General features: G+C 43.3%; 1 protein-coding gene across 16 annotated transcripts in view; it reads right to left on the bottom strand.

Moving 5' to 3' along the window:
- Nucleotides 1–23,095, bottom strand: part of RBFOX1 (RNA binding fox-1 homolog 1) — a 2,042,337-nt gene that overhangs the window by 1,431,295 nt on the left and 587,947 nt on the right. Inside the window, exon 1 of one of the 16 annotated variants that reach the window (XM_077906552.1) lies at nucleotides 3,662–4,518. The exons of the other annotated variants lie outside the window; for them this stretch is intronic. Within the exon in view, the coding sequence (XP_077762678.1) occupies nucleotides 3,662–3,664 (3 nt within the window). The 5' untranslated portion in view covers nucleotides 3,665–4,518. Of the gene's footprint in view, nucleotides 1–3,661; nucleotides 4,519–23,095 lie in introns of those variants that run through there. 16 annotated transcript variants of the gene reach the window in all.

Raw genomic sequence — 23,095 nt, 5'->3', positions numbered from 1 at the left:
TGTATTCCTTGTCATCATCCTTACAAAAACACATTTCCATCATTTGCTTTTTGTCTGGCTTTCCTCATGACAATAAAAGCCCCCAAAGAACAACATTCTCGTTGGCCTCGCTCCCTGAGCAGAATGTCTGATGCGCGGCATTGCATTAGGCACTCCTTCCCCTACGCAGACACACAAGTCAGTAGTAGCAGGGAACACACACCCCCATCTCCTGTGTCTAGTGACCAATAACAAACCAAGGGGAATGATGGTGCTCATAGCAACTCTAGATACAAAACACGATGGTCTTTCCTTAAAACTCCATGTGTCATTTCCATCAGACCCCTCGGACCTTACAATCTAGAGAACCATGTTCTGTTGAAGTAACCTGAACGTGGCTGGGTGCCCCTCATTTTGTAGCTCCCTCACTGATTGATTCTTTAATTAAAGTTTTAATATTTATACGTGTGCCCTGAGGCAGTATTTTAAATAATGGAGGTAGGCATTAGGGAGACCCACAAGACTCCTTTTAAAAACATCGTCTCCATGTTTGAGGTCTTTGGTATAACAAAGTTTCCTCTCAGGCAAGATGGGGAAATGTGCATGTGACAAATTACCGGATGATTTTAGGAAAGTCCACCCATATTAGTTTATGGAGCGTGCTTACTTTGTAACTCTCACGCTGGGTGGCGAAGGCGGCACTGGCTGCCCTGTGTCCTTCAGAGCAAATGCACTTGGATTTCAATAGTCTTCATACACGCCACTGGGAAATCGCTGCGTCCCCAAAGTATTTTCTGTGTCAGATCCGATTTCCCTCTTGGAATGTGTTCATTACTCCACACATCAGCTTAAAGGATGCAAATAAAATGGTCTAATTTTTGGAAAGGTGAAATGCCAGACATATTTATACAGAGCAGACCCAATTTTCTGGGTGCAAAAAAAAAAAAATCTTATCTGAAAGGGATTTTATAAACTATAATGATTTGGTATGACTTGAACTGAAAAGGTTTAACTTAAAAAAAAAAAAAAAAAGTCATCAGAGACATGAGGATGTCTGAAAGGCCTGTGCTCAGACCTTAGAGGAGTAGGTAAAAAAATAGCATCAATTATCATGAAGAGAAAATAGAGCAGAGTGGGTCAATTCCAGGAGGAAAAATCTGCTCAGACCCACGTTTTGGCTTGTTTCTGAGTGGAAAACTCTGGGATCGCAGGGTGATGTTAAAAAGACAGTGTATTCTGAGGAAAGTAAGATTTACTGAGAAGACGCTTCCATCCCAGGAGGCTAAGGAGAAGCAGGCCTTTCTCTTGATTAGAAGAAATGTACAAATGCTACAAAAACTTAATTTCAGGGCATCTGTGTTTGTTGAGGATGGCATCAAAGTTCACCAAGCTGTATCCCAGCCTGTCTGGGATGGGCTGCCTGTCTCTGACGCTCCTTAGAGGAGAGGGAACAGAAGAGGAGACTTTATCTCAGAGAGACTGAGGCTTCTGCTGAGCAACCTCTCTTTATGATTAACCTCCCTTTTTGTTTCCATGTCATCTGTTAAGGAAAAGTGTGTATGTGTGTATGTCAGGGAAAATGCCTGCCCCTTCTATCCCACCAGGTGTCATAATGCTGAAAATATGGAGTAATCTACTTGATTAAGGAAAAAAAAAAAACAAACTAACATTATGCAGGTACTTACCATGTGCCAGACCTTGTTCCAAATGTTTATTGTTTTATTTAATTCTCCCTCAAGCCCTCTGGGGTCAATACGGCCACTGAAATTCCCATTTAATAGGTAAACAAACTGAGGCACAGAGAGGTTAAGTAACCTACCCAAGGTCACACAGCTAGCAGGTGGGGGCAGGCTGTACTTTTCTCCACCATAAAGCTCTACTCTCTAGAAACCTTAAAACACTCTGGAAAACTACCAATTTTCCTTTTCTTTTCCTATTTCTTCCTAACCCAAGCCAACCATGAGTTAACTTAGGGAAAACCCAGTCCTCTAGACCCAGTGCTTCCCTCAAAAAGCAGAAAGTTTTGAAGTCAGCCCCATTTTTTGCCAGCACAACCCCAGCCAGAGGCCAGAGCCACCTTTACCCTTTAAAGGCCCCGGGTCCTCTGCCTCTGAAGAAAAAAAGACCTTGGCCAAAAATAAATCTGCCTGTGTCTCCAGCCGGGCCCTCAGTGGTCACTTAAAAATTGAAAGGATTCAGGTTCATTCTCTCTCTTTCTCTCTCTCTTCCTCCCCTGAAGAAGATAAATGGGAAATGAAAAGTAGATGAACTAGGACAGGGGTTAGAAGGGATCACCAGCTGGGGCGCACTGGGTTTAAATTAATAAGTAAGTAAATAAATAAATAAATAATCATTAGTGTCACAGAATAAAACTCAAGTTATGGCGCATGATATTTCAGCCCAAAGCTATTCCGCAACACCTCCCCCACTTCTTTCCAAGTTCCACCGAGAAGACCCCCGGTTGGGTGCCAATCCCCTACAGCGCCAGGCACGGATTTCCTAACACGTGAGCAGCCCCGCCCATACACGCTCCTGGGGAGGCAGGTGCCCCCTGGTCCCCCGCCGCCGGAGCACAGGGAAGAGTCCCCAGCTCCCTGGCGGCAGGGAACAGAGTTGGCAGGGTGGGGTGTCCGGGTCTCCTCCTGCCTTCCTCCGCAGGTAGCTTCCAGGCTCTCTGTGACACCTGGTCCCCAGCACCTAGAGCCTTGGAGGCTCGAGGAGCATCCCTGCCAGGTGGTCCCCCGGCGGCAGGGATGTGGAAACAAAGCCCCGCTAACCCCGCCCTCACCTCCATCCCTGGAGCCGAGAAACTGGAGCGGAAAGGGGGGAACCCCCTCCCCCCCCCCCCCCCCCCCCCGCCTGCGCTCCCACACCACTGGATGCACCACCGCCGGGGGGTCCTCCCCTCCCGCAACCGCACACCCCGGGTTGAGTGATCGCAGACGTCGGAGGACCTAAGGGGTGCGGCAGGAGTTTACAAGTCCCGAGCTCCCAGGCTGCCCCCCTTCCCCAGGGTTGAGCGCGCAGCGACATCCCAGGGGCCGTTTAGGCCACTACCAAAAACCCCGAGGCTCTCCCTCGGGATCAGCGACCCTCCCGGTCCCGCCTCCGCCAGGGGCTTCCGCGCCTCTGAAACCGCCCCCCCCCCCCCCCCCCGCGGGCCACCGAAGCGCCTCCTCCCTTAGACCCCAGAAGGGCGGTGGAGGAGGCAGCGACCCGGGGGCTCCGGCCAGGGACACCACGCAAAGTGCGCAGGCAGGTTCCTGCCGCTCCTGGCACCTGGGACTCGCTCCCGGGAGGGCGGGCGAGGCGGCCCTGGCGCTCGGGAGGGGGGCCCTGGGGCAAAGCAGGGCGTGGGGGTACGGAAGGGGAACCAGGGGCTTAGCACCTCGGCCCCCCGCGGGGACCTACACGGAGATCTCTCCATTGCACAGAAAAAGTTCCCAGTCCAGCGCGTCCAGCCTGGAGCTTGGGGGGGAGGTGGGGGGCAGCTTTCGGGGACCTAACTCTTCCCCACCCACCCACCCCCCGTGGGACCCTTTGGGGGAAGGGGAGACGCAGGGGCGGTGACTCCGCCTGGACTTACCTAGAACTCCCGGCGAGCCCGGCTGCAGGCGCCCTCCGCTCGAGTCCCCAGACCCTCCAATGCCCCTGCGCTCTCTGCACCCCCGGCCACACTCACCATGAGCCGGAGGGGGCGAAAGGGGGTGCTGATTTCTCCCACGCTGTCCGCAACTTCGCGGGCAGGTCAGCCCCGCCCTGGCGCCCCTGGCTGGGCAGCGGGCTGGGCGCAGTGGGTGCGGACAGCCCGGGTCCTGGGGGCCCCGGCTGGGGCGTCTGGCGCGCGAGGTGCGTCCGCACCCAGGCAGCGTCCGCTCCGCCGCTCTCCGCCTGGGAGTTCTGGCACTCTGGACGCAGGGGCGGGGCGCACGGCCAGCCCCTCCAGATGCGGGGAGCCTCGCTCGTTCCTTCCTCCTCCTGTCCCGGGGGCGCACGCGTGGGTCCGGCCGCAGCTGCCTCTGCTGTCCCCGGGGCTGGCCGAGCGCCCCCGCCCCAGCGCGAGGACAGCCTGGGGGGGCGCTGGGGCGCAGCGGCTGGGATTCCCCTCCGCGAGTCCGGGGGCTCCCACCCGTTCCGACCCCGGGGCTCCGTGGGCCCTGAGAACCACTTCAGGGCAGCGCCCGCTCCAGCTGGAGGCAGTGGCGGCGGCGGCGGCGCGGCTCGCACGGGGACTGGAAAGGAGGTGACCTTCAAACCCCCGCGCTCGCTCGCGCTCGGGGAGACCGGGAGGAGGGCTGGGGTGATGGAGGGCAGCGGGGTGCGCCCGGTCAGCCCGCCCGCGGGAGCGCTTGCACGCAGGCGGTGCGGAGCGAAAAGATCTTCAAACAGAAATACGGGTTAGAAAATAAACAAAGGAGAGCAGGGCGAGAGAGAGGAGAGCGGGCGAGAAAATGTGTGCATGTGTATGTGCGTGTGCGCGCGTGTCTGTGTGTGAGTGTGTGTGCGAGGGAGAGTGAGTGCGCGCGCGGCAGGCAGCAAGCAGCCCCGGCTGCGGAGCCAAAAATAATCCGGTGCGCGGGAGCGCCCCCTCCCCCGTCCCCCCTCCCGTGGCCCGGGCCGCTGCTGCTGTCACGCGTGCAGCCCCGGATACCAGCAGGCAGCGGAGCGCAGGGCCGGGGTCTGCAGGTGACCCCATGCCTAGGTCTCCCGGCCTGAACAGGTGAAAGGGTGAGAGGGGAGAGGAGGGGTAGCCAGCCCAAAGCTTCTGCGTCCCCCCAGGTCCTTGTCCCAAAGTAGTCTAGCTCACAGAGCACCAGCGCCTCCTTGCATCTTGACACACACACCCCCCACCACCACCACCGCAGGGAGAATAGACGAATGCCCCGAGAAATGCGAAGTGGAGGCGGCTTCCTGACCCATCAACTTCTGGCGTGGGAAAGTTGTCTGGCGAATCTAAATCTAGCGGCAGGACGTAGATGGAGCCCTAGCTGAGAAGCAAAAAGTTAGGCCGGCCAGATATCCCGCAGGAAGTCAATGCACTGTGGCCCCTGCCCTGGCCTCTCGCAGGCCGCCTCATCCCGGCGCTGGGTGCTAACTCTGGACGCGTCTAGAGACTGTCCTCTTAGCAGGTGCCTTAGTGTCAGAGTCCCTGTGACTCCTAAATAAATTACTACTTGATAAGCACTTACTTTTTTTTTTTTTTTTTTTTGCCAGATGCTATTTGAAACATTCACATTGAATTTTCCCAACAACCTGCGAAAGTAGGTACTGCAGGTTTAACCCTTTCCCCAATGAGGTGCTTAGAGAAGTTCAAGCAATGCCGCTTCTTTTCTGGGGCCCACCCTGGACTCAATGAGCCAGAAACTCCTCCGCTTGTTTGTTTGTTTGTTTGTTTGTTTGGGGGTTGTTGTTTTGTTTTTTGGATACACGTTTTAGGTGGTTGTGTTGCACAGGAAGGTTTGAGGGCTATAGAGTGATAATTTGTTGAAGGTCACACAATGAGCAATGAACCAGGGTTTCTGGGCAGGTCTTCCTAATTTCATGGGATGTACCCCTGCCCTACTCTGCCTTTTAGGGGGCAACTGGGATTGCACAAGGCCAGATTCTAGCCGTACACACTTGATCTGAGGCTCAGGTTCATTTTCCTGCCCACCCCTTCCATTGTTTTTGCATTTGCAGTATGGCTTCTTCCAAGTAAGATGTGAGATTTCCAAAAGTGGAGACCATGTTGCATGTGTTGCTTTGTAACCTGAGTGTTTCCTAGTGCCTAAGGAATAGCAGGCTCTACTGGAGTTCCTCTGCAATATTGTCAGGCGAGGGTTTCTTCCAACATAAGAATAAAACAAAGAAAGGAAACTCCTAACTACAACTGAAATTTTTAAAAACATATATTATTTTATCATCATTTGAGAAAATATGCTTGCAAAATCCAGAAAGGCATCTTTGTCACTGGCCCCAGTACATGATTTTACAATTTGGGTTGGTTTTACCATCTGCTTCCTTAGGACTCTCTGTGATGATAATATATTTGTATGTAAACAACTTTTTCCCCCTATATACTAGTCTCTTATCCTTCACTGATAGCACAATGAAGCCATAAATCTGGGTTAGTAACATTGTAATCATTTCCTCCAGAAACTGTTTACAATGGGAAAACCACCGAATTTAAATGTAATTGTCTAGCCGTGCAGGGAGATAAGATGGGTTGTAAAAAAGGTATTCTCAATTTAAAAGCAAATTATCAATAATGAGAGAAGAAATAAATGGCAGTTAATGGGAAGTTCTGTTGAAATATAATGTTTTGTGCAAATTCACTAACAGGAATTGTTTCTCTGTGTTCCTTCATTTTTATTCCAGAAGAGGAAAAAATGAATACAATCATTCAAGGCAAAAAACAAAAAAAAACAAAAAAAAACAAAACAACACTGGCTGTTGTTTCATTAAAATGGGTAATCACTGGGTGCTTTTATTATTATTTTTAATATATATCTTTCTGTTGGAAATGAAATAAAACATATTTAACTCTCTCAAAATCAAGGTCAGTCTGAGTCGACTCTGACTTATTTTGGAGTAGAAATAAGCTTAGATATATTAGTTTGAGAATCAGGCATGATTCACTGGTACCTGTGTTGCCTTGTGGCTTAAGAAAGCTTTAATATGAGTGAGGGAGACATTCGTTACAATCTAAAACTAAATTAAGAGTAAAGATCAATATAGCATGCTATTACGCTATTCATTTGGATAGTATTCGTTTCTTTTTCACAATGATTTTTCATATTCCAGGCAGAGTTTCTCTATCATTCCTCCATGTTGAGCCACTTTTAGGTAATGAGAGTTGCTGAATGAGAGAGTCCCTGGGACATCCCAAGGCCATGACCTACCCAGCTGTGGTGGTAAAGAAGGTGGAGACTTTGGCTCCTCCTACTGGACGTGGAACATACTTTGCAATTTGTGATCTAAGCGTAGGTCAAAACGTGTTCCATAAAGCTGGTAGATAAGAACGACTTTTTAGCCTCATGGTTGGCTGAGAGTGCATAACACTGCTCAAAGCGCTCAAGATCCATCTAGAGTGTAATTTCGTTTGTCACTTTCAAACTTAGGATCTTCCTATAGTTCTTCATAGCCCGTTGAGATAAAGTAACAGTCTTCTACATGGGTTACAAACTTCTAGATTATCTGGCTCTCATTTTATGGTGTGATCCCCGGTGATCTGGGGATAATCTTCTCTTGTTTGTCTCCAATCCTTTGCATACGCTGCTTCTCCAACCTGGAAAATTACAAATTCTCTTTTCCTGGATAGTTTATATGTAGCTTTTAGATTTTAGATTTGGGCATCCCTTTCTCCCTGCCAACCCTCACCTCCCCACACACAGAGAGATAAGACCAGTGCCTCTCTTTTAAACTCTCTGAACACCTCTATTTAATTTTATATCATTTGTCTTCACCTATTGTAAATGTTCTCTTCCATTAGACTGAAAGGTCTTTGATGTCAAGGAGTTTTCCTCAGTGCTTGGGGCCCAACAATAATAAGCTCAATCAATGTTTGGTGAACCTTCCTTCTCCCTTACGGTCACTACCGTCTAAATGGGATGACCTCTTTGAAGTGGGTTGAGATAAATCTGTTCAACCATTCACTTAGTCCTTAATTCTTCCAGCCATCAAACATGTGTCTTACTTACTTAAGGCTAGTCTCTCCTGTAAACCATTTCCTATATAAACCAGACAGTCTCTGCACTTAAGGAGTTTATACTCTAATATGATAAGTAGATACATAAATAAGTGATTTCAACAGTTTTGAAAGATTTCGGTGCATATTGAACAGCAACATATAGCCAGACACGGGGGAGAGGGAAAAGTCAGGCAAAGCTTTCTAGAGGAGATCACCTCTAAATGGAGAAGATAAGTAGGAATTACCCCAAATGTTGGGTGAAGGATATTCCTGGAGAAGAACACAGCTTAAGAGACTGTCCAAAGCAAAAGGGAGTATAACTCCTTTAAGGAACAGAAAATCTATTCAATATAAGTAGAGTCATGCTAAAATACAAGGGTCTGGCATGTGGTACAGAAGGCAAGGTAGTGAAGGAGAAAGGTGAAGATATAGGCTGGGCAAGCTCATAAAGGGCCCTGAATTGAAACAAAAGGCATGCTTGCTTTACCAAAAGGCAAATTTTGAGAGAATGACTCTAAAGCATGCCAGTACTTAGGGCCTGGACATTGCTCTGCCTTCACTGATGCTTCAATGATCATTTTACTGTTATCTCCTATTTGCTCAAGGACTTTTCCAGATTATCACTGTAAACATCTAGTGAATTCTAGGGATTCATAGGTTACTCCAAAGTACTGTAGGATTTTTAGGATGATGAGTGGTATATTAGGATAAGAGAAGGATGAAAAAAGCAAACTAAAAATAGTTGAAGTAATCAAGCATCCTTCTGTTTCTCTTCCCAAAAGACACTTTTCAATAGCAGTCACTGAAGAGAGGATACTATATTCAAATGTATCTAAAAATGACTCTGATTCAATAAAATTATTTGCACTATCTTAGTATTCCGTAAGACCTGCCTTGCCCACAAGTTCTCAGGCTTCAGGCTTACCTCAAAGCTTTATCACAGTCTGGGTCAACTAATGAACTAATTAAATAGTCTGAAGACCACAGGGGAATGGATTTCACCTCATATTCTCTATTCTCCCTTCAGTCATTGGGCACATGGCAGATACTCAATATACAGTTATTGATTGGCTGAACTAACTCACGATCTATCATGAAGTTCAGGAGTTTGATATTAACCAAAGCATTTAATACTGAGAATGAGCCATCCAGTGTCTAAGGATGAGTTTCCTTTTTCTGAAAAGATACAAACTTTACACTGCTTAAAAATCTCTTTGGAATGGGTAAACATAATGGTTTTTCTGCTTCTTTTTGGGCTCATCCTTTTTCTCTCCTGCCTACATCCCCCAAAGGATGATGATGATAGCAGTAATAGTAACATAAAAAAAGATTTTGAATAATCATGATGAAAAGAATAGCAATAGAAATAAGAAGCATGTGGCATTTACTATATAAGCTCTTTAATTGTATTATCTCATTTAATCTCACAGTACAACTCTAGGTGTAAGTACCACTATGTTTTCCTTTTTATAGGTGAGAAAACTAAAGCCCAAAAGAAGGGGGAAGTTCAATGGCTTGGCAGCTCACAGAGCTAGTGCATAGTTAAGCCAGGACTCAAAATTAAGTCTGTTTTGTATCAGAGCTGTGTTCATGAAGCATAAATCATGACTCAGCTTATCTTTCTGTTTACTAGAACTCAGACCATTTAGATAACCTTAGCATCATGTCAGTGATTTACAGTCATGAAAGTAGGGATTCCTAGTCCATTGGTCTTGGAGTAAGAAAAATAAAAAGGGAGATTTAGTGATCTGTGGCAGGAAAGGGAGCCTGCTTATATAAAAAGCATTTTGAAAACAAATAGTTTGAGTGTAGTCAGAAGCAAGTAAACAAAGATTTCCAAATGCTTGGCCAATAATGAGAATAAAGACTAAGCTGTGTCCTTGGTTTAAGGTGGGCTAATTGTCATTTGGTATATCTTTAAGAAATACATTGTTGGGGCACCTGGGTGACTCAGTGGGTTAAGAGTTGGGCTCCTTATTTCAGCACAGGTGATGATTTCATGGTCATAAGGTGGAGCCCCAGGATGGCTCCATGCTGGGCGTGGTGCCTGCTTAAGATTCTCTCTCTCCCTCTCCCCACTCCCCCAACCTCCACCACTGACATGTGCTCTCTCTGTTAAAAAAAAAAAAAAAAAAAAAAAAAAAAAAAAAAGATACTCTATCAAACATCTTTAAAAAAAGTAGATAAAGCTCTGGAGTAAGAGATTCTGGTTTTTTTTTCATATCGTATATCTATCACTTAATAGCAATGTAAACTATGCAAGATTTTTTTAAAAAACCACTAATCCCCCATTTCCCTTTTTGTGAAATAGAAAAAAGGAAAAAAATAGGGATGATGATGACGATGATAAAAATAATGAAAACATAATTAATATATACTAGCAACTATTAATACAGAGGATATTGAATCTGACCCACATCCTCAAGCATAATACTTCTAGGCTCTTTATAAGTGATTAGTCCAGGAACTATCATAGAGTCCATGTCAACTGATCTGGGAAGAGGTGGTTATTGCAAACATTTTTCTTGACCCGATAAAAGCCAAAGAAAAGACTTTTTTTTTTTTTTCCTTATTCCAGATGTTTCCTTGTGTAGTTAGGATCTCTAGACCTTATGTAGATACCTTACTACCAGCCTGAGGATGACAGAGCAAGAAAGAATAGAGAACCAGGAACATCTATGAGGCTATGGAGCCATTAAGTCAATGAACAGTCTAAACTACCACACAGCTGCATTCTCTGTTCCTTGTGATGACATATTCTCTTACTTTGTCAGCTTGTTTAAGATTACATGTGGCCTAAAGCAAGGTTTCTCAAACTTGGCACTACTAACATTTTGGATCAGATAACCCTTTGTGGTGGTGGGGCTGTGTCCTGTAGGATGTTTAGCAGCATCCTTGGCCTCTACTCAATGCTAGTAGCACTCCCTAACATCCCCTTTCCCCTCCTACCAGTTTTGAGAACCAGAAATATCCCCAGATATTTCCATTCTGTCCCTGAGGGGCAAAAATCATCCAAGTTGAGGTCCAATGATCTAAAGCATCCTCATCAATATAGTGATAGTACTACTTCTGCTGCTATTAGTATCAGTGATGCAGTAATAACAATTAGCATTTACTCAGGTTTACTATCTACCAAGCATCATGGTCAAAACCTCCACTCATAAACTCACAGACCCCTCATAACAACTCCATTAACTAATTTTTATTATTATCCTCATTTTACACACGAAGAAACTGAGGTCCAGATAAATGACGACACTTGCTCACCTTTACCAATCTAGTAAGTTGTTGTTTTAGGATTCAGGCCAAGGTGTCAAGTATTAAATGATATAACCCACAAGAAGCCCCTCAGCATCAAGCCTGGACATAGGAATTGCTCAGATGAAATGAGCGGGGACTTCCACATAACAGCTATCCAGCAGGGTCAACTTAAAGAAATGCAATGTGGTCTTGGTAATTCTGTTGCTTTCTGCACTTTGACTATTTCATCTTACTTCTCTAGATGCTTTCATATTGGGCTGAGTCTTCTGGCCAACACGCAGACTGCCTTAAACTAACAAAGAGAACAAAATCACCACAATCCTCGATGACCCATCGAGGCAATTTGTGCAGAGCTGACCATAACCTCCTTTCTTCCAGCTTTAAAAGTAAGTTCTGAGTCTGAGTGGCCATTAGCAAAAAGTGCTTGCCAATTTCACTCGCTTAGGACTGAATGGTGAATTGGGAGTTTTATTCTCCCATTAGATAAGGTAATAAGTAATTATGCCTGCTTAGAACTTGAGGGAAAAGAAGGGGGCAAAAAACAATTTTGAGAACTTTCTCTATGCCTCACCTCAAACATGACATCTAGCCTCAGAGCAGCCTTGTAGGGTAGGTACCATTACTATTCCCATATTTCAGATAAGGAAACAGAGGCTCAGAGGAAGAAAAAGACAAATTTTCAAAGTTTACAAACGCAACAAGATCAAAATCTCATTTTTAAATTGTTAGGAGTCTGATTTCAGGGTCATGGCATGCTTCACTGTATCTCCAGAATCTCTCTTTAGGTATAGGAGGTCCAAAGGCCATGAGACGAAAAAATTGTGTACATATTCTAAAGTCCTACTAAATATGTATATATACACATATATAAAACTATATATGTGTATAAAGCTATATATATGTATATATATATACTGTTTTAAAGATTTTATTTATTTACTTGAGAAAGAACATGGGGGTGAGGGGAAGGAGTAGAGGGAAAAGCAGGCTTCCCACTGACCAAGGACCCTGATACAGGGCTTGGTGGACTCACGATCTGAGTCAAAGGCAGACACTTAACCGACTGAACACCCAGGCACCCCTAAAAATATACATTTTTTTTTAAAAAAAGTAAACCTTGCTTTGAATAATTCCAGTAAAGTCAACCATGAAGGTTAAAAGTGAGACTTAGGAAAAAATAAAAGTTGTAAGTCAATGAGGTGTAAATAGTTAATGAATTTATAATCAGAACATAAATAGTTTTGCCTTAATGTACTAACACCTCAGGGGGAAAAATGTTCCATGTATTAGCAGCACAGAGTATTGACAATCGATTTCTTTCAAATGCACTTACTTTATTTTAAGTCCTAGTCATTTTATTACAAATGGATAAGCAAAGATATTTAAGCCATTTAGAATGAAATATGCAACCTTACGAGGAAGAATATGCATTTGCAGTGGTTACTGGTGGGTTATAGATGCTCTGAGATGTAAAATATCTGTAAATCATGGTCAGAGTATGCATTACTATACTCTCCATTTATACGTTTATTATTTCTATTTATTCCTTATACTTCTATTAAGAGGCACAAATCTGTAAATTAAAAAGAATCACTGGGAATATCTTTCAAGACTATATAGTAGTTAAAATGAGGAAATTTCAGAAAATAGCTAAAATTTGGGATTCTGAATATAAATAACTAGAGGATACAGTTTGGGCATTTGGTAAAAAGCAATCTCTCCTCCATGAAACATGCTTCCACACCTTGTTTGGTTTCCCTTTCTTTGAGTTTCCCCACACCATTACCTTAGGTTTGCCTTAAAATGCTCTGCTGCATTAATCCACAGATACTCTTTTGGATTTCCCCAGAAGAAGACCCTGTAACAAGTATTTGATTGCATGTATAAATTTGGGTGGCAAACCAAGGAAACGATGACCAGGGAGTAGGAAAGTAAGTTAGGGAAGGGACAGGAGCCAACAAAAAGTGTACTGTCAAGCAAGTTATCACAGTGAGTAACTGGAAATTATTCCTACTAAGAATTCTGGAAGCCAGGGTAGAAATGCCCCCTATAGCTATTCCACCCAGGGGTCAAAGAAGCTTGAGTATTTATACAATTATTCATGTCAGCCATTGCTTACAGGCTAGTTGAGTATGGTAATGTGTTAATCCAATGCCATTTCAGCCTTCCTTGCGCACAGGAATAGTGCAATCTAGTAGTCAGAGAGTCCTTAGGCAGTGGTACTGATCTTTGGAAGCCCAGAATGCATGTATGTAATGCTAAACACTTGGGGACGGGGGTCTGAGGGTGTGGGGCAATGACAGTCCCTTCTATATTCTCAATGAGCCCATGAAGAAAGAAGGGGACTTACTGGCTTTGCAGGTGCAGTCAATGATGTGCCCTATAGAAATGGAAAGAAACTGTATCTTTCATTACCTAGGAAGCTCCACTGATCCAGTGTCCAAATGCCCTGTGGTTGTCCAACCAGGATATATATAAAAATTCTCTCTGATGTTTACCAAAATTCAGATCCTGGGTACCATTCTAGAGATTCTGATTCACAAAGCCTGGTATGAGACCTGGAAGTTTGATTTTTCAAATTATACACACACACACACACACACACACACACACACACATGCCATATATTCCTACCACAGGTGTTCCAAGTACCTGTGTGATTAGTCCAAGAGCAGAATGACTGTGGATAGGGTTGGAAGTGGGGGGAGAATGGGAATTCAACATTGAAAGATCTGAGGGCTTTGTGCATGGGTATTTCCCTTCTCTTTGAAAACATGATTGCTTGCTGTGCTCTCAAACTCACAGAAAAGAGGTAATTGTTAGCAAGATTCTGAAGCACTGATTATGCACCATGAATATATTAAAATCTACAGGTATTTTGCAAGGAGCCCCTGGGACCACTCAGGAAGTGCCATTTTGGAGTCTCTGTAGCCATAAGTAAAACTAAGAAACAGTGATGTAATGCATTAGTGAGAATAAACAAATTGGGCTTCAGGAGCCTTCAGTTCCTGACGCAGGCAGGCAGCATGGAGGCAATCAAGGTTTGCTGAACCAGTTTCATTGCAAGAAAGCCCTACCTAACTCACCAGTGTGAGGATAAAGCATAAATAGGTGAAAATGCACTGGCAGTTTTAGGTGGTAGACTTAAGTATATCAAATAAAGTAGACCATCATTCCTTTTTGGTAGGTCGTTTTTAGACACTATGAAGTGGTAGTAATCCTGGAAGCAATGTTGAAGAATGGCCTGGACCTGACATTTGCACGAGAAGCTCTTTTATTAATAAACAAAAGGGGGAAAAAAGGCAAAGCACGAACCATATATGCCTGATGATGGCATGTAGAATTTTCTACCATTCCTCTTTATTTTTAGTTTAAAAAGTATTTTGCAGATGTCAGCAACCATTACTAGACTGACAAAAGAAAGGGCAACCAACTCGAAAGACTGTCAATAAAAAGGCCATCAGTCTATTTGATTTCTCTACCTCTTCCTGCTTTCATTCGTCTCTGTGTTCAAAAGCTCCAAGACTAGCTTGCTTGCCATTATTCCGTAAGGCAATTAAGCAACTTGGCAATAAAAGCGACCACATTTTTCTGGAGTAGTTCACAGAGAATACAGAACAGAACAGCACAGGACAGATGTTGAACCAAAATGTAAGTACTTATCTGAACACACTTCTCAGCGCCAAGGCTAAATGCCCTGCTGGAGTGCCTTGCTTCCATCTTTCCACCCCTCCTCTGGGATCTTTCTCCACCAGTTAATCGCTCCCTCTGCTCTATCTTCAGACTCTCCTGGCTGTCAGGAGGTAAATATGCTGAAGCTCACTTATGTTAATCCTCCTCCCTCAACTTTTCCTCAACCTTAAGTGCACTTTGGTCTCTACCTCTACTGCCAATCTAACCATGTTTATCACCTTCATTTCTCCATTTTTCAATGACCTACTGTAATCTGCTTTTTCTATTCAATACAACTCCATTGAAGCTATGACGTCAGCATCTTCTTAACTGATGACTGCCCTCCCCACCCCACCCCAATGCCACATTAAGTCCTTAATCTTGGTTGCTATCTCTTCATCATCTGACGTGTTGACAGTCCCTTGACACCTCTCTTTGGTTTCAGAAACTCTCCCTCCTGGCATCTTCCTTCCTCTGAGTTGCTCCATAATGATATCTTTTTTCTATCTACTCTGCCTAGACACCACCCTCCTTAAATGCATCCCACTCTTCACACACTTTTCTATAGTCACTTCCTATATGCCAGGTCCCCCCAGCTGCCAGACCCCAAGAATTTATGTCCCCACTGCTGCTGGATCCCAAGGGTTTCTGCACCCTTCACCTTTCAGCTGAGTCTCCATCCCTATGTTTCAAGTACCCTCATACCGTTGTCATCTGGCTATTTGCGAAGCATCTGGATCTGCTGTTTATAATGAGTCAATTAACTTATTCTACAAGTATTTATTGATTGCCTACCATGTATATATCATAAAATAGGAATGAAATCCCACTGCAATATTTATCTCTTAATGCATAACTATTTACTCCAAAATTTAGCAGCTCAGAACAGAAAATATTAACTCCTAGTGTCTGAATCAGGATATGGGCACAGCTTAATGGGCATCTCTGGCTTAGTCTCTAACAAGGCTGAAACTATCAGTTGTGGCTGTAGTTTTGTCTCAAGAGTTGACTAGGGAAGAATCTGCTTCCACAACTCACTCATGTCATTGTTGGAAGGATTCTGTTCTTCAAAGGTTCCTGGACTAAGAATTGTAAGTTGGTGTTCAACCTCAGTTCCTAGCCTCTCAGTTGGGCAGCTCACAACATGGCAGCTGCTTCTCTCAAGCAAGAAAAGGGGCACCCAAATGGGAGGTCAATGTCTTTTTATGACCCAGTTTTGGAAGTGATATCTCATTATTTCTATCATATTCCACACATTCAAAGTGAATCAAGAAGTCCAGCCTTAAAAAAAAAAAAAAAAAAAAAAAAGTCCAGCCTATACCTACAGAGAAGAGGCTACACAAGAATGTGGGTTTCAAGAGAGAGAGATAATTTAATGTCATCTTAGGTGCTGACTATCATAAACCCATTCCCAGGAAGGTATAATCATAAATGGATGGTCCAGACATAAGAGGAAAGGATATATCAGTGTCAAGAGTGAGGGGCTTGCAAGCCATGCATGTAACTCAACATGTCGGATAGAAACTCTTATCTCCTCCTTCAGTTCTCTTAGATTCCCTTCATTTCCACTCACTGCATCTTATCTTTTGTCTGGACTGGGACACTAGCCTCTTAGCTGGTCTTCTTGTGAAAAACCTTTCCCTGCCCACACTCCATTCTCTAGATATCCAAAAACAGTGTCTTAAATACTTGGTCAAGCCTCTCTCTTCTCCTTCCAAGTTACAGAAACTCAACTCAACACAGTATAAACTAGAAATGTGATTTATTTACACAAGTGGATAAAAGTTCCAAAGCACACTGGTTTCAGGCATGGCTGGAACCAAATGCTCAAACAATGAAGATCATTCTTTCTTCGTCTCTTGTTCCTACCTTGCTCTGTGTTGATGTCCTCCTTCGCACATTCTTTAATTGCTATGTCAAAATGTCCTCCAATAAGTCCAGACTTCAAGGTAATATTCTACCAAACTAGTAACCCCAGCAGAAGGAGAATGCTAGAACGTGCTAGAATGTGTCCCCACTGACCTGGATGAGATCACATTCCCACCACTGAATTAATCACATGATGAGGTGGATACCAGTGCTCTGTTTAGCCAGATCAATGGAACCAGAGTATGTGTTCATCCCCATCTAAACCACCAGTCTCAGAGTGGTAGACAGGTAATTACCCCAAAGAAAATGGGGATGCTATTACCAGGTGCTGAACAAACTATCAAATAAGCCATGCAACACAAATATTTACACACCACTTATCTAATTAATAAGCTCATTTCTTCTCCATTACCCATGGAATAAAGTCTAACCATCTTTACTCTGCACATGACACTCTCCGTGAACTGGCCCAAGCTTGCCCTTATAGCTTCATCTGCTATGCAGTAGAATTTCACCTACAAAGAACTACATATTGTTCTCTAAATGGTCTATGTTCTGCCATGATATTGCATCCCGTTTGCCTGAAGGGCTGAACTTCTACTTCACTGGCTGTTGAGCCATATTTCTACCTCAAGACCCAGCTCAAATGCCATCATCCTTTTTAAAAACTTACCCCATTTCTCCTAGATGAATCAGTTGCTCCTTTCCCAAGAAATTGTGTAAATGTCTCTATTTAACAGTGGTTTGCAACAGGGGCAGCAGTGTTTCCCAGGGGATGTTGGCAATGTCTAGTGACATTTTGGGTTGTCATCCCTGGAGGGAAGATTCTTCTGGCATCTAGTGGGTGGCGGCCAGGGATGCTGCTAAACATTCTACAGTGCACAGGCAGCCCCCGCAACAAAGAATGATCCAGCCCCAAATGTCAGCAGTGCCAAAGTTAAAAACCCCTGCTCTATTGTAACAGTTAATGCCTTGTATTTTAATGATCAATTTCATATCTTCCCAAGTAGATCATGAGCATCTCAGGGGCTGGGACACTGTCACATTTGTCAATGTACTCCCAGCACTAGCAGGTGCCTGGCCCGTAGCAGATGCCCAATAAACATTGGCAGAATGACTGAGGAAAGGAATGAGTGTCCAGATGGGCTCATGAAACATTATCCAAGAAACTGAATTCCTGGAAGGCATGATGGTTCCTTAAATGGCTATTGTATTAGAAAATTTCAGCTGCAGGGTGTGTTTCCTTCCCCTTTTCAAGAATAAATTTGAACAAAAAGTTTCTGAATGCAAAGTCACATGATCCTCTCTGCAAAGAGAGCTTGTGTATTACTATCTGTTCTTCTCAAGCCACCAAATATTAAGCAATGACCTCTTGGCTTTTAAGAGTTTCTCTTTTTTTTAATATTTTATTTATCTTTATTTATTTATTTAAATAAAGAGCCACACAGAGAGAGGCAGAGACATAGGCAGAAGGAGAAGCAGGTTCCCTGCAGGAAGCCCAATGCAGGACTTGATCCCAGGGCCCCAGGATCATGACCTGAGCTGAAGGCAGACGCTCAACCACTGAGCCACCCACACATCCCAAGGCTTTTAAGAGTTTCTAAAGGCAGAGGAAATAACTATAGCCCCATTAAAACATACACCTTTCCCATAGCTCAGAAAAAGTTCTTTTCCCCCACAAAACAAAATTTCATGGCCTTTCCCCCATCCAATCTTAGTTTAAAACAAGGCTGTGTGTGTGATATCTTCATCTAAGGCCCTGCACGCTTGACTAAGGAATGCACACATCATCAGGAGCTCAGTACCCATGTAAGGTCTAACACGTTTCTCAGAAAGGACATTCAAATGTCAGATGGAATGATTTACACTGCATGTCAATAAAAAGAACTCTGAGGTTCAGCAAGTCAATAAAGCTTATTAGAACAATCTTAGGGCTGAGTATCAATGTACCCTGATGAGGACCTCTGAAGTCAGACACCACTAACTCAAGGCAACTGGCATTAAATAGAACATTCTGGAGGGAGAAATAAAATTAAAAGCTTCCATTATTTTGGAAATGCATGTTAACTTAATAATACACAAGAGGCTGGAAAACTTTGTGTTCATATTCCCATAGTTAAGACCTGGACATTTATTTGCTTAAGCTCCCATATACAGAAAATCTCCAATATGCCAAGCATTACATCAACCATATCATATTTATTCATTTTTATTTACCAGTACTTATGTAGTGGTTTTTACGTATTGCTCTCCTAAATCTTTTCAAATGTGAACTCTTTAAATCCTCATTATGACCCTATGTGACTGGTCTGAGATTATCCCCATTTTGTAGGTGAGGAAACTGAAGCTCAAAGAAGCAAAGTAAAATGTCCAAGGTCACCTAGTAAGCACAGCCTTCCTTCAAACCAAGGCAGTGAAGCTCCAGAGTCTGTTTTCCAAACCCACTATGAAACATTGCCTTGTATGTATTACCTGTGGTCTTTTTCAATAACTCTTAACCCAAATTGCAGCCTGCCTGATATTTCAAAATTAACATTTACTTAGTTTCCAACACTTCCAGATCAAGAAACTTAATACCACAAGCTGGATTTCTGGATTCTCTTCACAAATCAAAATGTCTAGTCACCTGAGCCTGCTTTCTTGCGTGGCATCATGGTGGGAATGGAGAAAAGGCTTCAGGCTGGGTACAGACCCACCTCACTCATTTGAGATACTTGCCTGGTCCCTGACATCTGAGTTTGAGACCCTGGCTTAGTTGTTTTGTAGATGAAGCTACTAAGCCCAAGGAAGTTGAGGAACTCCGCCAAGGCCCCAGATCTAATATCAACATAAATCAACAAAGCCATCATTATCCCTAGGTCTCAAGGAACAAGGGGGTGAGAGGCAGTCATAAAGAGAACTCAGAAAGAGAACTGTTCAGAACAGGTGCTTGAGAAAGAAATACTGATCTTCAGGTAAAGGGCACAGGAAATCTCAGAGAGGGAGCCAGAAGAACAAATATCCTGACCTCATTCTTCTCCTTCCCTCTGATTTCTAGCCAGGATGCCCTCCAATGGCCAGATTCAAATGGCCAGTAGAGGACCCAGGATCTTGTTACTGTAGGACAGAGAACAGGGCAAAGAAGCTGGAGCGTACATACAGCAGGTAACACAGAGGCCTAACACACAATTCCCATGGATTCTGAAAACCGTGCTTTTTCTACTTCCTCTGCTCTAACCCATTCAATCAATGTACTATTCTAATAATACTAAAGATAATAACAAACACAAATATGGTGACTAAGATGTCCCAGCACACTTGTAAGAACTTCACAAAAATTAGCTCATTTCTCTAAGTGCCCACTATGTGTTAGGAACAGAGTCCTCTCTGGAAACTCTTACAGGTAGGGGAATGAGAGAGTGACAGAGATCTTAGTGACCGTCTCTCAAGTATGGGGTCAGATCATACTATCACATCTTCAACCTTTCTTCCAAACTCAGGTGCAAAGACTTGCCATTTTAAGGAAAGGCAATCAAAAGGAGTTGAAAATGCAAAGGTGCAACCCATGCTGAATATGAGTCCTGTTAACTAGTATACCTATCTATAGTTAACTATTTCCTCTGATTCCCATGTCGAAACTTCTCTTCCACTTAGGACTCCCTTAGTTCTTAACAGTTGATTAGCTTACTAGCCTAGAATGAAAAACATGTAAAGGACACAGCTTAAGAGCTATAGATCCTTCAGGCTTCAAGAATTAGGGGAAGCAGGTGAGGTAGGTGGGACTTACGGGTTCTGAGTCCCTTTGGATATTTCATTTGGCATAGAGCAATATTTCCTAAACATCATCCATCCTGTCCCACCCTCATGGTTTTTGCCATATTTGTACCAGCTGTACTATTATATATTCAATATTTTTCTTAAAATTGGAAATATCTTTACCTATATTAAGGTATTTCTAAATTCAAATATTATCCTAAACTAAAAACTAGTATTGTTCTAATATATATTTAAGCAAACATAGAACCACTAAAATGAATAATCTTGGTGAAGTATCTAAAATCCATTTTATGTAATATATGTAATATATGCATACATATATTACAAAATGCCATCATAGAGGTTAAAACCATGGGCTCCAGCCTCAGACTAAACTGGGTTCAAGTCCCAATTCCATCACTCAGGAAACTTTGTCCTATACAACTTTGCTAAGGATAAATAATTTGTGCAGGGTACTTACTATGTCTTGCCCACGGAAGACACTCAGGAAATGTAAACTTTCAGAGCTCCAAAAGCCACACCATTAATGGTTTCTTAGATCACCTAAACTCTGGTGTCTATATACCAATAATACTTAAATCCTGAGAAGAAAGTTACAATCTAGAGAAAAAATATCTCATTGGGGATTCTCAGAATTCCAGGACCCACACAGCAGCTGGACAGCTCCAGAATCCCAGTGGCAGAGCATAGGGTTTTCATCATGTGCAAAGATGGTTCCCTAATCAATCAGATATTGCTGCCACTAGCTAATGAGAATTTACCTGTGATTTATAAAATGGGAAACAGAGGCTAGGCGATTTCAGTGAACATTGACTTATTTATCCACCCATCCATCCATCCACCCATTCCACAAATATTGAGTAACTCCATTTCCAGCCACTTGTTTTAGGGGCTTCCCATATATCTGGTATGTGTCCATGAATTCTCCTTAGAACAGAACAATAAAACTATTTGAGACTGTGCTTTCTTTGCAGGGACCTAGGAATTTATAGAGACTGAAAATTCAAACCCCTTACATGAGTGATGGCCAGGAACAAGTGGGGAGGCACCAGATAAAGAGGGAAACCCCATTCTTGGCTCCAAAAGCTTTATCCTACATGGTAATAAAAGTCCAATATGGTCACATTTTCATGTTTCAAAAGAAGTGAGAATTCAGATTTTATGTCAAATATCCTAACATTTTAAAAATTAGCAAATGGTTCATAGTATGCAAACAAAGGAAAACTAAATTAACAACAACATAAAACTACATTGAACCAAACAAAACAGGTTTCCACATTGAATCTGAGGCTCTGGAAAATTGAGTTAGATTTAAAAGAAAATTTTCTGAGAATGAGGCTCATTTTGCTCTTGGATGGGTTGCCTTGGGGTGAATGCAAAAACCATTTCTCTTCTATCTTTAAAAATGAAATCAATATTTTGTTTTCCTTGGCATAGTTCATTTATCATCTGGGACCCAGGAGAAATTATTTGAATGTCCAATCAGTCTAGAAATTTGGTAAAATCTTCAAGGAGCTTTTAAAGCAATCTAGAAAGAATCTGTCAGGTATGTGGTGCAGGTATGTGCCACTGCATCGGCCACATAATCATCTACTTCCCATCTAATATTCCAGAGTTGGCATTTGATTAGACACTAGATTTTTAAAAATCGTATCATGTGGCTATAAGTTCATGATGCTCACGGATTCAGGTCTAAACCAAAGTGTGGAAAACCTGGGTGGCTCTGTGGTTGAGTGTCTGCCTTTGGCTTGGGTTGTGATCCTGGGGTCCTGGGATCGAGTTCTGAATCGGGCTCCCCACAGGGAACCTATTTCTCCCTCTGTCTGTGTCTCTGCCTCTCTCTGTGTGTTTCTCATGAATAAATAAATAACATCTTTAAAAATAAAAAATTAACCAAAGTACGTTGCCTGAGGAAACAGTAAGATTAAGTAATCCATGCAGCCACATCAGGTTCTTTGCCTTCTATTTACCCAGAGTTCCAAGCTCCACCTGTCTCTATCCTGCCCTATGCTCAGGCAAGAGGCTGATCTGGACAAACTACACCAAAGGGTTTCCTTGCCTCTGGCTTCCAGGTACATTTGGTCAAGGGGGAAGATCAAAAGAGATAGAAAGAGGGAGGAGAGTGAGCTTGGGATATTTACTCCCTACACTCTGTCCCCACAGGGTAGCTGTAAATTGGCTGTACCTTCTATTAAATCCCACAATCCCTTCTTGCTTACCACAAGAAGGTCCTGGTAAACGCCTCCCTCTCTTTCCCCTTCAGTCCTTGAAGTGGTTAACTATCTCTTTATTACTATTCTAGTCTCAGGGTACAGATTATCCCCTGTGAATTTCCCATATCCTATCCATGCTTTTCCAAATAATCCCTCACTTCAAGCTAATCAATTTGAATGTGTCACCAGTTTCCTGCTGGGACCTCCACTTTTACACATACCAAAATTCTCATTGCTCATTGGGAGCAGGAAAAAAAAAATACCTTTGATACCTCACACCTCCCTGAAGTACTCCAATCTGACAGCAAAGCCATTTTCTGAATATGACCCTAAAGAAACCTAACTCTTATCCCTAATAATTGTCCTGACCTTGGTTCTCATGATTTTCTATTCAGAAGTATGGTTTCTGTGAGGTCTCTCTCCTACAGTAAAACAGATGCCACGGTGAGGAATGGAGAGAATTCCCCTATGGCACTACCCAAGCTCCTAGAGAAAGAACTGCTGTTACAATTCAGTGTTTCTTTCCTTATAATGAAATGGGGAGAATGACCAAAGCCCCATCCTACCCCATTCATGCTGCGTAAATCAGTGTGATCTAAGTCCAAGACCTCTTCTTCTAACCATGTAGACTGCCCACCAACCTTGCACATAATCTATGCTTGTAATGAAGCAAAGT

The sequence above is a fragment of the Canis aureus genome, chromosome 8, assembly GCF_053574225.1.
Source record: "Canis aureus isolate CA01 chromosome 8, VMU_Caureus_v.1.0, whole genome shotgun sequence".
Classification (NCBI taxonomy): domain Eukaryota; kingdom Metazoa; phylum Chordata; class Mammalia; order Carnivora; family Canidae; genus Canis; species Canis aureus.
The sequence above is the reverse complement of the archived record's forward strand: the minus strand, read 5'-3'. Positions and strand labels throughout refer to the sequence as shown.